Below are 15,255 nucleotides of genomic sequence, written 5' to 3'. Positions count from 1 at the left end.
CAGACCTACATAGCATTTAAGCTGACAGATCAAACTTTGCTTCTGACGTGCCTATTTTCATTGGTTATTGTTGTATTATGTTATTGGCAATACCTTGCTACAATTTATTTTAAAAATTACTTAGTCTGGCCTGAACGATTATTAATATGAAAATTCTTTAAATACTTACCTAGAACTAAAATTCTTTAAATAATTACCTAGAACTAAAATCCAGCAGGAATGAGAATTAATTTTAAATTGAAGAATATAATAGTTGTCTACCTTATAATTAAATTTTTTCTGTATAAGTTTAAAAATTTGAAAACAAATAAAAATTAAAAACTAAAAAGACTTTAATGCATCCTGGGCATGTCCATCTCCTTTATCACGTAGCAACACCGAATCGTCACAGTTGCATTTTTATTTCTTATCGTGTGTAAAAAAAAACCAAAAAAAAAAACCGGCAAATTGAGTCTACAATAGAGGAAGAATATGCCAAGTAGGAAAGAAATGTTCATTGAAAAACTGAAAATTTACTATTTTTTTTTAATTTTTTTTTTTTACACAGTGATCACCACTTATAAGGGTTATTGCAAGTACATTACGTTAGTGTGGAGATTTGATGAAGTGTTTACTTAAGGGGGCGGTTCATTAGGAATTTGTTAACGTTGGACTTGAAGACATCCAAGTTGTAGTCCGGTGGGAAACAGGCAGACGGAACAGAGTTCCACAGCCGTGCACTTCTAAGAAAGAAGCTTTGTTCATGTATCCGCGTTTTGATTTAGGCACAGATATAGAGTGGGGGAAATTTTTCACAGTGGATTCAGCTAGACGGGTGTTTTTCGTGAAAGATTGGCGAGAGGGGGACCAGAGATTGGAGTTCAGACGAGCACCTGCCATGGAAATAACGATAAAACAAGGATAGGCTCGCAACGTCTCTTCTGTGGGAGAGAGGTTGCAGGGTAGAGAAAAGGGCATCCCCCACTAAGCCACAAAGTCTATTTTGTACTCTGTCAAGGCAGGATAGGCTGTTTTTAGCAGCTCCTGCCCAGATATGGCAGCAGTATTCCATCCTTGGATGTACTTGGCTTTTATATAGATAGAGAATTGCATCAGTAGTGAGATATCTTCTGGAGCAGTAGAAGGATCCCACCATCTTTCCAGCGACCTTGGCAACAGACTTGATGTACGTGTTCCATTTCAGATCAGGAGTAAAGGTCAAACCCAGAAGCTTGTCAAAACACGGGGCTTCACCCAGACGAGAGCCATCCATCACAATTGATGCCAGATGGGGATCAGAGCGTTGATGATGTAAGGATAGGAGTTTGGTTTTGGATGCATTAAAGGTAACCAGCCAAATCTTCCCCCACTGAACCACGCGCTCAAGATCAGAAGAGAGAGAATCAGAGAGAACTTTGTCATTTACAGCCTTTGATGTGTTGCCGTAGATGGTCGTGTCATCAGTATAGATGTCAACGAATTTATTTATTAGTTGTGAATAGTCCGTGTTGTCAATTATTACTATGAATTTAAAAAAAAATAATTACCTAAAACTAAAATTTATTAAGGAGGGGGGGGGAGTAATTTTAAATTGAAGAATATAATAGGAGTTATCTACCTTAAGTTTAAAATTGTGCAAACAAATAAAAATTACAAACATAAATCATTTCACTGTGTCCCGGGCAACACCAGGCCGGTGCAGCTAGTATATAAGTAATCTCACATGAATGGACAGGGAGCATGAGTTAGAACTGATACATCGAAAGCATTTCCAAGGCTGCTGTGAAGAAGGTGGGCTCTCTCTACCGTGCTAGAAAGTTCTTACGCTTGAAAGTATCCTGTATTTCTACAAGGCCACCATTCGCCCATGTATGGAGTACTGTTGTCACATTTGGGGTGGTACATCTGATACTAGTCTCTCACTCCTGGACAGTGTTCAAAAGAAAGTCATCAACTTAATAGGTCCTGAACTGTCTCTCGTTCCTGGACAAAGTTGCCAACTGAACTGTCATCTAAGCTTCAACATCTCATCGACAAATTGTTGCATCTCTCTGCCTGTTCTATAAGTACTTTAACGGTGAATGCTCCGACGAACTGCAAGCACTTGTATCCCCTCGACGTAAATACCCCCGACAAACCCGACAAGCAGCAAAATCCCAACCCTTCACAGTTGAGATCCGTAGATGTAAGAGAACCTTCTACTCCAGTAGTTTCTTTCCCAGAACCTCTAGACTTTGGAATTCCCTTCCGGGTTCCTGCTTCCCCAACTGTACTGACATGCAGAAGTTCAAGTGTAATGTGAACCGACAACTTGCTGCTCAACTCCCCACATAGTATCCCTGCAACTTATGCCCCCTACATTAAAGTGGCAATGTGCCTTGTTTGGGGTGAAAATGTAATTTTAAAAAGAAATAAAAGTAAAAAGTTTACTTACCCTTGATGCATAAACATGTAAGAGAAATATCTCCAGACTTCAATTCTCCGAGTTGGATCATACACGAGGGGACTGCAGAGGTAAATACCCGTGTCCCAAGTGACTGGTTGATCTATTTTCTTCAATTCAAAAACATAATAAATAAAAACAGCAATCTGAAAAAAAAAGAAAAAAGAAAAAAAAAATTAAAACAATCAAAATTTCTAAAACATAACTAAAAACATTTCCAGAAAATATAAAATGATGTCCGGATTTTAAAAAGTTGAACCTAAATAGCATTTTAGCTGACAAATTGAACTTTGATTCTGACTAGCTAAGTGTAAGCTGATATACCCATTCCAGGACCAATAGACTTACCCAAATACTATAAATATAGGTACATTTAATACGTTATGGGGCAGCAATCTGCACTATTTATTTGACCACTCTGTCCGATCGCTGATACATGCCAGTTGAGATTTTGATTTCGACAATGTCCAGCAGAAAATGGGTCATTTTGGTGGCCTTTTATCTGGCGGGCTGAGGCATTCGTTCTGGGTAATCTTAAAAATTTCACTTTCCCAGGCCTTACCTCCCGTTTTTCAGGAGGAGAAAGTTTATTGTTTACTGCCCGATGCACCCTGACTGGGGAATGCCGATAGGGATGCCCAGGTAATTTTTAAAAGGCTAGAGTGCTTTTCCTTTAGGGGTGATGTTTTGATTTTTTCCTATCTTCCAACCCTGTGTCACATCTTCCTGCGATGGGAAGAGAGTAAATAACAGCGATCTGTGGCAGTTATGGCCCCAGAATCATGACGTGTACATCTGAAACTTTTTTTTTTACTAATATACTTTTTGTTAACTATGCCATTATGGTTGTCTTGGTTTGGTTATTACTGGAGTCAAGACTAAAACAATATGTATTTTTTTTTCCAGGAGAAACATTATCAACAACAGAAAATTTATAGATATATGAAAAAAGCAACGTTTTGTCCTCCTTTCAATTGTATTGAACCAGTTGCAAGAGAGAGAGAGAGAGAGAGGGGGAGGGAGAGAGAGAGAGGGGGAGGGAGAGAGAGAGGGGGGGGAGGGGGGAGAGAGGGAGGGAGTGAGGGAGATATTACATACATTTTTATTAAAAATTCTTCTATTTTGTTATCTATGCCGTGCCTGGGCAACGTCGAATTGCCCTACTAATCTTTAATTAAAAATGGCAGTTATTTTATAGAAGACTATCAGGACGCCCAGCGTTGCCCGGTCGTGAAATATTCATAAATAGTATATTTTAAGTAATGCAGAGTTCTCATTTATTATAAACAGAAATACAGTTAGTTATTAAATGTAACGTTAAATTCTTTAAAAAATGAAGTAAAAAAAAAAAACCGGAAAGAAATCGATACATGTGCATGCGAGTGTTATCTTTTTGCTAGACAGTTCTATTCTTGTAAGTAAAAAAAAAAAGAAAGAAAGAATACACGAACTGAGATCGAAACACAAAACCTAAAGACAGTGAGACAAGTACGATCGCCATTACACCAGCTTGACATGATTTTCAGAGAGTGCTTTCAAACCAACTCATACTTTACATAAGGAAGTTTTATGACTACGCATGTGCAGTCATGAAACAGTTAAAGACAGATAAAAATCCAGTGGCCTCTCACATACCAATTTTTCAATGTTGACCCCTTAGCAGCCCTTTTTTCTGATAAAAACCGATTAGAAAATTTTCCACGTGTCTCAATAACCTATATATCAAATTTCAAGTCTGTAGATTAAAAATTCATTGAGTATACAGGTTGAGAAGTGTTCTCACACACACGCACACACACAATTTCACTTTTATAGATAGATATAGATTATACAATTTTCTTAATATTATTAAATGTAATTCAAATAAAAAAAAAAGAAATCGATCAACCGTAGTCGGAGGCTTATTTTCATTGGCAGTTCCCTCAAGATGCAGTGGAAGGTGCCACTATTTTCCTTGGATTCTCCACTTACCCTTGATCCTCCCCTTATAATGCTGAGTGTTTAGCGATAAGGCATCAAGTACCATTTTTTTAGTCCTTTGTATGACTCAACCAAGGACTGAACCCAGCTATCCTAGCACATGCCATGTTAACCATTATGCGAAACCTTATATATATATATATATATATATATATATATATATATATATATATATATTTACTAGTAGGGTTACCTGGTGTTGCATAGCATATTTTTTATTAAAAATTCTCTCTCTCTCTTTCCACCCATGTTTTCCCTCCCTCTCCCAAGTCTTCTCTTTTTCTTCTATCCAGCCCATTCCTCTCTAGCTGAACACACACACACACACATTTCCTTTATGTAATAGATTTCTCAAATAATTAGTTAGTATTTTCTTTCCATGGTTAGTATACTGAAAAATCAACTCCTCTTGACGAAACCTAGCCCAGTGGACCCTCAGAAAACGAATAATTATTTCTAAATTTTATATACACTTGTGCCCGATATTATTCATACCCCTCCTTGAAAATTGAGTTTATTAACTGTAACTTTGTAAGAATTTATTGTTTACGTCCATATTGATACATATTCTTAATAAACCTCTTCTGATCATTTTCGTCATTTTAAAATCTCGGGATACTTGTAATAAAAGAAATATACAGCTATTTATAAAATCTGCAATGTTCAAAAATAATCATACCCCCTTATTTTTTCAGTATTAATCGAGTTTCTGACTGTTTGTTTCCTGTTTGATTCTTATTTTGAATGCTTTTATACAACCTTTGATTAATTTCATTTCGTTTTTTGCATTTTTCAGAAATTAAAATGATATCAACTGAAAACCAATAAAAGAATAAAAATTATTAGAATGGGGAAGAAAAAAGAGCTTAGTAATGATCTTAGGACTAAAATTGTGAATTCACATAAGGATGGTTTAGGTTACAAGTCAATTTCCAAGAAATTTGAGGTCCCTACAGCAACAGTACAGAGCATCATCAAAAAATTCCAGAGCCACCACACAACAAACAACTTGATTGGTAGAGGAAGGAAAAGGAAACTGTCTGCTAGAGCCACCAGGAATATTGTAAGCAGTGTTAATGCAAATCCAACCACCACTACTAAGGACATTTTAGAAAATCTGAAGTCTTCTGGCATAAAAATATCAAGGCAAACATTGCAAAGGACTCTGCATGAAAATGGTCTGAAAGGAAGAAGACCAAGAAGGACTCCATTGCACACCGGAAAACACCTTGCAGCACGTCTAAAGTTTGCTAGGACCCATGTGAATTCTTCAGAGTCCGTTTTCTCAAGTATTTTGTGGACTGACGAAACAAAAATTGAATTGTTTGGCCATATGGATGCTTCTTACGTTTGGAGGAAGAAAGGAGAAGCTTACAACCCAAAGAACACCATATCCACGGTGAAACATGGTGGTGGTAGCCTAATGTTTTGGGGCTCCTTTTCGGCTAGTGGTCCAGGTAGTTTGGTCAAGATAGATGGAACCATGAAGAAGGAGCAATATTTGGAGATACTCCAGAAAAACATTAGACAGGATGCGGAGAAGCTCCATTTAGGACCAAACTGGGTCCTTCAACAGGATAATGATCCAAAACATACTGCCAAAATAGTCGAGAAATGGTTTGAGGATAATCAAATTAATATTTTGGAATGGCCTAGCCAGAGTCCCGACCTGAACCCTATCGAAAACCTCTGGCACATATTGAAAACTGAGGTTAAAAAGCGGAAACCTAGAAATTTGAGGGATTTGGAGAACTACTGCATTGAAGAATGGTAAAAAATCAGTGTTGATGCTTGTAAAAACCTTGTTGATAAATATCTAAAACGGTTACAGGCAGTTATTAAGAATAAAGGGCATGCTATTGACTATTAGTAAGAGAGGTATGAATAATTTTGAACTAGTGCCATTATTGTTTTTCTTTGTATACTGTTTCAAACTTGCATAATTTATTTATTTGTTGAGTTTAAATTAAATGCTTATGCTTGATTTATTGTTTGAAATCCCTTTAATATTGTCTACCTTCTGGTTTGAGCAATATTCTTATAGAAATCTCAAAGATCCGAGGGGTATGAATAATATCGGGCACAAGTGTATTATTCATTTCGGGCAATGCTTATACCAACTTTGTAAATGTTTGCTTTGAAGTTTTTGATTTTAGCTGGACATACACACGCACACACAGATGCCTGGAGAGAACTTTAATGCCTACTAGGCACTATCCTCGAGTGTCTAACGTCTCTCTGTACAGGGGTTTGTCAGAACATCCTGGCATAAGGATACTTTCCCTAGAAGTAAACCCCGATTAAATATTCACAACACAAATAAGATCTCCTCGCTATGGCAACGTTAGTACATTAGCTTTTACAAGAAAAAGTGCACCTTCTCCAAGTGATGTTACCTCAGCTAATAGCACGAAGCTAGATACTCCACCAGACTTGATAAATTCTTGTCTTGGAATCCAGCAAAACCAAGACATCAAAGTGAAAGATATACTACAACGTATGAAAATGGTTAATTAGGGAAAGGAAAATTATGTTCTCAATTTCTTTACTAACTCAATGTCTGAGAGATAAAGAAGTTTAATGGAACATTCGAATATCTATGTATCTCATATAGAGTTCAAGTATTAGCCCCAGTTAGTGGGCCCCTTAATTTCTGAGAACTTTGACTGAAATAAAATAAACAAAAAAAGGGATAACTATCCTTTATATGATAGACTAGTAGGCTGCATGGTATTGCTCGGCCATAAAATATGCTTAAATATATTTTAATTTATGTAGATTTCGTAATTATTAGAGCCAATTCTCTATTGATTATTATATTGTACCCAATATATAATAGTGATTTCGAAAGTTAAAAAAAAATATGACTTGGGTCCATCAGCTAGAATCGAAATCAAAACATTTAGATCTCTAGCAGCATTTGTTACCATCTGAGCTAAAAACACATTAATGCAGTTAAAGATACAAATATATATTTGTGCATGTGTACAGCATTTTGACCCTTTTTTTTCTGGCTAAAAACAAAATCGGTTTTGGTCCGAATATTCCATATATCAAGTTTCAAGTTTGTAGACCAAAATCTGACAACATATTTTAGTAGAAACCGTTCAGCAGACAGACAAGCTCACTTTGATATTATAGAGAGATGATTTCAAGAGAAACATTATCAATATTCAGAGATGGATGAAGCAAGCAACTGCAAATTTCCACAGGGTTTCTTCTATTGCGATTTATAATGATACTCTTGCCGATAATTACGAGAGCCGTTTCTTTAATTATTACTGAACTGGGAACAATTCCAACGAATTTTGTCAGAAGATTGGTGCAAGTTCTTTTTAGAGCCCGACCTCGAGGCAATATTTAGAATCGTGTTTCTTCTCTAGTTTAGAATTCGTCTTTAAAAGTTACAGAAATTAGTTATCTACTTCAACACTGGTTTCAAACGAGCTTGCTTTTATTGATGCACTAGCAGGCCACCTGATGTTACCCGGTCTTAAAATACACTTCAATATTAGATTTCAATCCATGCAGATTTCGTATGTATTATTATAGAGCCAAGTCTCTATTGATTATTACATTGTACCTAATATAGAGTAGTGGCCGCCCAACGTTACTTGGTTGTAAAATACGCTTAAATCTGATATTTTAATTCATGCAGATTTCGTATTTATTGTTATAGAACTAATTCTCTATTAATCATTATATTGTACCCAATATTTAACAGCAATTTCAAAAGTTAAAAAAATAAATAAAAAGATGATTTCGATGCCATCAGCTAGAATCAAAACCAAAACATTTAGCTCTCCAGTGATATTTGACACCATCTGATCTAAGGACGCATGGATATCAAAACTTAAAAAAAAAAAAATAACGCAGTTAAACATATAAATGTATATTTGCGCATGCATAGTGAATACACATTAAGTAGACTTATGCTTGGCAAGTTCCAATTTTTCAATTTTGACCTCTTAGCAGCTATTTTTACCGGCTGAAAGCCAAATCTAATTCGTTGCATAGGTTTGAATCCCCTATATGTAAAATTTTAAGATTGTAGATAAAGAATCGACAGTAGTTTGGTAGAGACCGTTTCATACGCACACAAAGACAAAAACGAACTTAATATATTCAGTGCATTTGAGATGCGATGCGAAAAACTTTATTTATATATATACTAGCAGGCCGCCCGGCATTACCCGGTTGCAAAATATGTTTAAATATGGTATTTTAATTTATGCAAATTTTGTATTCATTATTATAGAGCAAATTCTCTAGTGATTATTATTTTGTAGCCAATATATATTAGCAATTTCGAAAAGTAAAAAAAAATAACTTAGATGCCATTAGCTAGAATTAAAATAAATTACAACTCTGCAGCCTCATTCTTTAGCCTCTGAATCACGTCCATTCACACATAAAAAGTTTAAAAAATAATGTTCAACCTATTAATGTAGATTTGTGCATGCAAACAGGTTTAATCGACTATTCCTGCCAAGATCAACTGTTTTGCTTTCAATTTTGACCCATCGACAACAATTTTTGCCAAATTACAAACCGAATCGAAAGTGTGCTACAGGTTCAAATATCGTATATTTGAAATTGAAACTCTGTAGATCAAATATTCAGAGAGGAGTATGGTAGAGACTTTTCGCACACACACACTGACAAGGTCACTTTTATATACATATATATAGATATATATAAAATATTTCCGTGTACAAGAACATTTTCATCCTAAATTCTATGCAATTATGCACAATGTAGAAATATGCATAAATAGATTCCAGTGTAATAGTAAAATGAAACCAATCACCTAATAAAAAGCCATAAAAAATGAATAATTAATTAACGCTCGTTTTTCAAACGAATATGCAAATTAGTTAACTTTCATGTAGTCGCTCACGTATCCATGACTGAGTACATTAAGAAGCTCGTTTTAAGCATTTTTAGATTAAAAAAATAGGCTTAATATCAATGTCAGAGCGAGAAAAAAATTAACTTATGTATACTAGCAAGGTGATCTGACGTTGCCCGGGATCGAATGATGATCAACAAATGTTTCACACTCATATTTTTATTGTCATCGAAATTGATGAACTCGCTCGTTTTTCAATCAAATCGATTTGATTGCCTACTCTAGTAAGAGACTGATTGCAGTGCCTTAGCTCACAATATATTGTAGTCTATATTGCACTGTAGAGAATCTACCTAAAATTATTTTTATATATAATGGCTCACATTAAAGTTTAAAATGCAAGAGTCAAGTATCTTTTTTTTTTTTTTTTTTTTTTTTTACACAGTGAACACTTATCAAGGCCCGGAAGCCACTCAGGGATAAGGGTTATTGCAAGTACATTACGTTAGTGTGGAGATTTGATGAAGTGTTTACTTAAGGGAGCGGTTCATTAGGAATTTATTAACGTTGGACTTGAAGACATCCAAGTTGTAATCAGGTGGGAAGCAGGCAGACGGAACAGAGTTCCACAGGCGTGCAGTTCTAAGAAAGAAGCTTTGTTCATGGAATCCGCATTTTGATTTAGGCACAGATAAAGTGTGGGGAAAGTTTTCACAGTGGATTCAGCTAGGCGGGTGTTTTTCGTGAAAGATTGGTGAGAGGGGGGCCAGAGATTGGAGTTCAGACAAGCATCTGCCATGGAAATAACGATAAAACAAGGATAGGCTCGCAACGTCTCTTCTGTGGGAGAGAGGTTGCAGGGTAGAGAAAAGGGCATCCCCCACTAAGCCACGAAGTCTATTTTATACTCTGTCAAGGCAGGATAGGCTGTTTTTAGCAGCTCCTGCCCAAATATGGCAACAGTATTCCATCCTTGGGCGTACTTGGCTTTTATATAGATAGAGAATTGCATCAGTAGTGAGATATCTTCTGGAGCGGTAGAAGGATCCCACCATCTTTCCAGCGACCTTGGCAAATGCTTCAATTGTGATTTAAACAGAAACATTCATTTTGAACGTCTCTTTGTCATATCAAAGAACCTACTGCTGAGTTCATATGGTCCTTTTGGCCTGTTTGATAATAAAACTTCTCAAATGCACTTGTGATGTTAGGCTGTGTAAGGTGTTAACTTTGGTCAAAATTGCCCGTTCTTTCTTTCATGGGATTATTTTGATTATTGATACTTATCGAAGACATTTCAATACAAAACCTATCTAAGAACACAGCCAGGCACATATAGTACCTCTGTGTGAAATTTCATCAAAATCGGCCGAACCATTTTAGAGTCCATAGGGAACAGACTCTCTCTCTCTCTCTCTCTCTTTCTCACACACACACACACACACACACACACAGTTCCTTTTATATAATAGTAGGGATAGAGATAGATGTGAAAGTACCGTATTAACCACTAGTCTCTCTCTCTTAAACAGGGTCAAAAAAAAAAAAAAAAGGCTCTAACCTAATTGGTCTAACACATTCGACCATGCTCCAACTCCTGTCCCATCACCACAATGTTGCATCCCTGTGTTTATTTTGCAATCACTTCCATGGAATTTGCTTTGATGAACTTACAGCATTTGTATACCCTTGACATAAATACTACACCGACTAGTAACAAAATCCCACCCCTTCAGTTTGCTGAAAAACTTACTACTCTAATAACTTCTTTCTCTTGAATGGCCTACCTACTCACTGCAGAAATTTGAATGAAATGCAAACAAACACCTTGCTACATGGCTCCCTGCTTAAATCTGGTCCTTAATCACAAAAGCCCCTTATGTCTTAGTAGCAATAAAACAAAAAGAAGAAGAAAATTTTTTGCATAAAATGTGTTAACTGCACGTATATTTTTTACAATATATATATATATATATATATATATATATATATATGTTTATGGGAAAATATGTTTATTCAATTATATTTCACCCTTTATTTATACAAATACTTTAATTTATGAAGCTTGATCTAACTATAAACCATATACAAATGAATGACAAAAAGTCTATTTTCCAAATTCCAAGATGCTGTCCATCTTACCGTTTATTTCTTTCAGCATGTTAAAATGTTTAATTCTCGACAGCACCTGTTTCGTAACGCAGAAACATTAATATAATTATTATGTCAATTGTTGTTAATAGTTTTGCCCTGACTCATCCAAAAAATAAGAACTTTAACTTTAAAAGAAAATAAAAAGAATATAAGCTTGATTACATAAATATAAAAAATCGGAAGAGTAATTGCAATTGTGTTTTATGATATTTACGCCAATCTTTGATTTTTATATATATATATTTTATATTATATTTATGCTAGCAGAAGTACCCGTCGTTGACTGGGTTCAAAAACAGCCAACAGAAAATGGACTGTGATTGATGAAAGTATGATAGGTTATGAAAAGGAGGAGGTTGTAAAGAGATAGGGTTTAATACTCAAAAATTTTACCCTAAGCAAAATATGATGAAAGTAAAGACAATTTTCGCGAAAATATATTTTTTTTATATCAACTTTGTTTCCATTCGTAGCCAAGAGTAACCAACAAAATGATGTTTCCGTACAAAGAGAAATTGTTATATATATAATAATATAAATATACAAGAAATAAATGTTACCATAGTCAATAAAAGTTACTTTTATGGTAGAAAAGTTCATTGGTTTGTATTTTTAAGTAGTTTGTAAAAAACTTTTTTTTCTTTAATTCACGAACCGGTTTAAAAAAAAAAAAATGAAAATGGCAACGATTTTGAAATGGAGAGCCCCGTTTTCAATTTGAAGGAGGGGCACCTGAGCATTCTGTGTTAACAATTTAAGAGAGTTCCGTCAACGTAAGGAATATTTATAAACATATTTTAATGTTTTCCGTTATTTTGTATTTGAGGAATATTCGATTATGGCATGTGTAGTTCATATAAAAATTCATTTAAGTAGTTATCGCCTCAAATTTCGTTTTAATTTTGCGTCGCTGAAATTATTTCAAGTAAAGAGCATTAAAAACTATTTCAAAGCAAAAAAAACATGAACTAAACTTTTATTGACTATGGTAACATTTATTTCTTGTATATTTATTTTTTCGGGTAGTCGTTTTTTGGCTTTTCTGCTAAACACTCTTACTAAATAATATCAACGAAATATCGAAAAACAAAGAAACAAAAACAGTTTTGAAAAATAATGAAGCTTTACTTATTTTAGTAAAATAATCCAAAACAGCAAAATGGGATATTAAAAAAGTAAACACGTAATTACTTTAGTTTTTTAAAGCAAAGAATCGATATAAATATGAATAAAAAGAAAATGGCGCCCTTTTCAAGCAGAACAGCTTCGTTTCAGTTTTACAGTATTGAACACTGTAGTATTGCGCCGTCGGATTCAGGGTTGTGCTATTGTATTATAAAGAACACGCAGAAAGGGTTGTAATCAACTGAATTCCTTCTAGTACACTGACAAAAAAAAGCTTAAACAGATATATAAATAAAAATAACAAGGTTATGTAAATGTTTTTAAAAAGACATGTAATCACGTGAGCAGGATTTTTTTCCTTCTTTTGACACGATAACAAGTAACGTTCTTATTTTTTATTATTTATCTATTTTCAAAAGAGGGCCACATGGAAGTGGAGAAGGAAAAAAAACAGAGTTATGCAAAATTTGTGTCGAGAATTGTCTAAAGTTCCGACTTTTTTTGGTTTTCACTTTAATAAGAACGTGAATTTATGAGGTGAATTTATTCGACACAATATGATTCAACTCAAAAAAATAAATAAAAGCTAACGCGAATTAAGATTAAAGTTAAGGTGTCATTGTGGACCCTCACCCCTTTTAAAAAACTTTGTTAAACTTTGTGACATATTGACATTCTATGGAGGTCAGGCGCGAACGAACACACAATAATTTTATTATACCATATTTCTTCAAACTGAAATATAATTATCAAAGTATACTTACGCAAATAGATATGAAAAGTCTTTGTTAAAGTTTGTGCGATATTTCCATGGAGTACAGGCGCGAACGCAGACCCCACAATTTTATTATACCATTCCTATTTAAGCTGAAACATACTTATCAAAGTATTCTTATGTACATCTATATAAAAAAAACTTTGTAAACCTTTTTTTTTTCATTTTTTATTTCCATACTTTGGGGGCCAGGCGTGAACGCAGACCCCACAATTTTTATGAACCACCATTCTGCCAGATCAAACATACCCATTCCTGATCCTCGATACATCTTCTATCATTATATATAATCAGTTTTTTAAAATAGTCAACAATATAGGAGCTTATTCGTGACCAGACACACACACACACACACACACACACACACACACACACACACCTTTATATCATCGATATTATAATTATTTTAATACCTACAGATACTCGTGTTTCATCCTTTCGGGAATCATCAGTGCAGAATAACATGATTACTACCGGTCGGGAGATTTGAACCTGGCCACAAAGCCATCTTTGACTCCATTAACAAGGAACAAACCACACAGCGAATATTACCCGTGAGAATTACAGTTGAAATTAGTATTTATATTAATGTCTAAACGGTTAGAGTAATCTTATGATTATAACATCATGATCTTTTTCCTTGGATTACTCCACTTATCCTTGATCCTCTCCTTATAATGCTGAGTGTTTAGCATATTATATATTTACTAGTAGGGCTACCTGCCATTGTCTGGGGTAAAAGTGTAACATTTTTATTAAAACTTCTACTTGTCTGTCTGTTACTCTCTCTCTCTCTTTCTCGGTGTATATATATATATATATATATATATATATATATATATATATAGAGAGAGAGAGAGAGAGAGAGAGAGAGAGATATAAAAAAAAGAGAGTGAGATCGAGATCCCTGATTTCCCCTGTAAAACATTCAGAGCAAGTACTCATCTAGCTACAACAATATCAAAGAACTATTTAATGTGAATAACTACTTGTCGAATCATCTTTTTAGATCATCAACTCCTCTTAAGTAATCTCCTGTGAATTCCATTCATTGTTTTCAATAACACATAACTTTCCTTTCTGTCTCTGTACCAAAAATCAAACAGAACTTCCATGAGCAAAGTTTCTCTTCTAGAACATGCTATCTGTGAAACAAAATATCACAAGGTTGGTTCCTAAATGACTACAACATGGTCGTCTTCAAGTCTAATGTAAACAAATACTTGTTTAGTTGTCTTCTGGGATGACCAAATCCTCTTAATTGATCTTTTGCCCAACCTATACACTGTTTCCAATCGTCTCATGTCGGCAATCATTGTCTAACTGAAAATCTTTTTAATTCTTATTTTTGAGTGACTCCCGGGTTTTGGCATAAAAAAAAAAAATTCTAACTATAAATTTAAGTTAATCATATTTGCAAAGTTCGTCAAAAAATATTTCATTCTAAATAATCATTTCATGTTCTTTAATGGTTTCCCCGATTCGGCCTAGTAACATGTTTGTATCTGAAAATGAAGCCATATTCTATTATTGAAAAAAGCGTGTGATAAACGCTTTCATAATATTGTGATACTGTGGACATCCTCTTCCCCAGAGTGTTAGGAAGTGATTCACAAAAAAGTAAAAACTATAACAAAAAGAGGAAACAGCTGGTTATCAGAAAACAAGCATAGGAAATGAGGTTATTAGAAAGCCAGTAGGCAGAAAGTGGTTCACCAAGGCACACAAAGGCATTTAGAAATAGGATTGTTAATCAATGTGTGGTGATAATTGATACAAAAGACCGGAGTAGTTTAAAGACAGTTTTAGGAATGTGAGTGAAATTTTTCACAGTTTCAGACTTGAGTTTGAGACCATTGACAACAGTTTAGAGTTGGAGACAGTTGAAGGCAGGTTGTGTGGCTTGGAGCAGACGGGAGATGAATTGATTAACTGACTGACGAGCAT

General features: G+C 34.7%; 1 protein-coding gene across 1 annotated transcript in view; it reads right to left on the bottom strand.

Annotated features, from left to right (window-relative positions):
- The window catches only part of LOC145254758 (rhomboid-related protein 2-like), a 247,447-nt gene that overhangs the window by 53,290 nt on the left and 178,902 nt on the right, over positions 1 to 15,255 (bottom strand). The window contains exon 5 of the mRNA XM_080113508.1: positions 2,414 to 2,568. Within this exon, the coding sequence (XP_079969634.1) occupies positions 2,414 to 2,568 (155 nt within the window). The remainder of the gene's footprint in view (positions 1 to 2,413; positions 2,569 to 15,255) is intronic.

This window comes from Euprymna scolopes, chromosome 30 (assembly GCF_053919585.1).
Source record: "Euprymna scolopes isolate OS-2025 chromosome 30, ASM5391958v1, whole genome shotgun sequence".
Taxonomy (NCBI): domain Eukaryota; kingdom Metazoa; phylum Mollusca; class Cephalopoda; order Sepiida; family Sepiolidae; genus Euprymna; species Euprymna scolopes.
The sequence above is the reverse complement of the archived record's forward strand: the minus strand, read 5'-3'. Positions and strand labels throughout refer to the sequence as shown.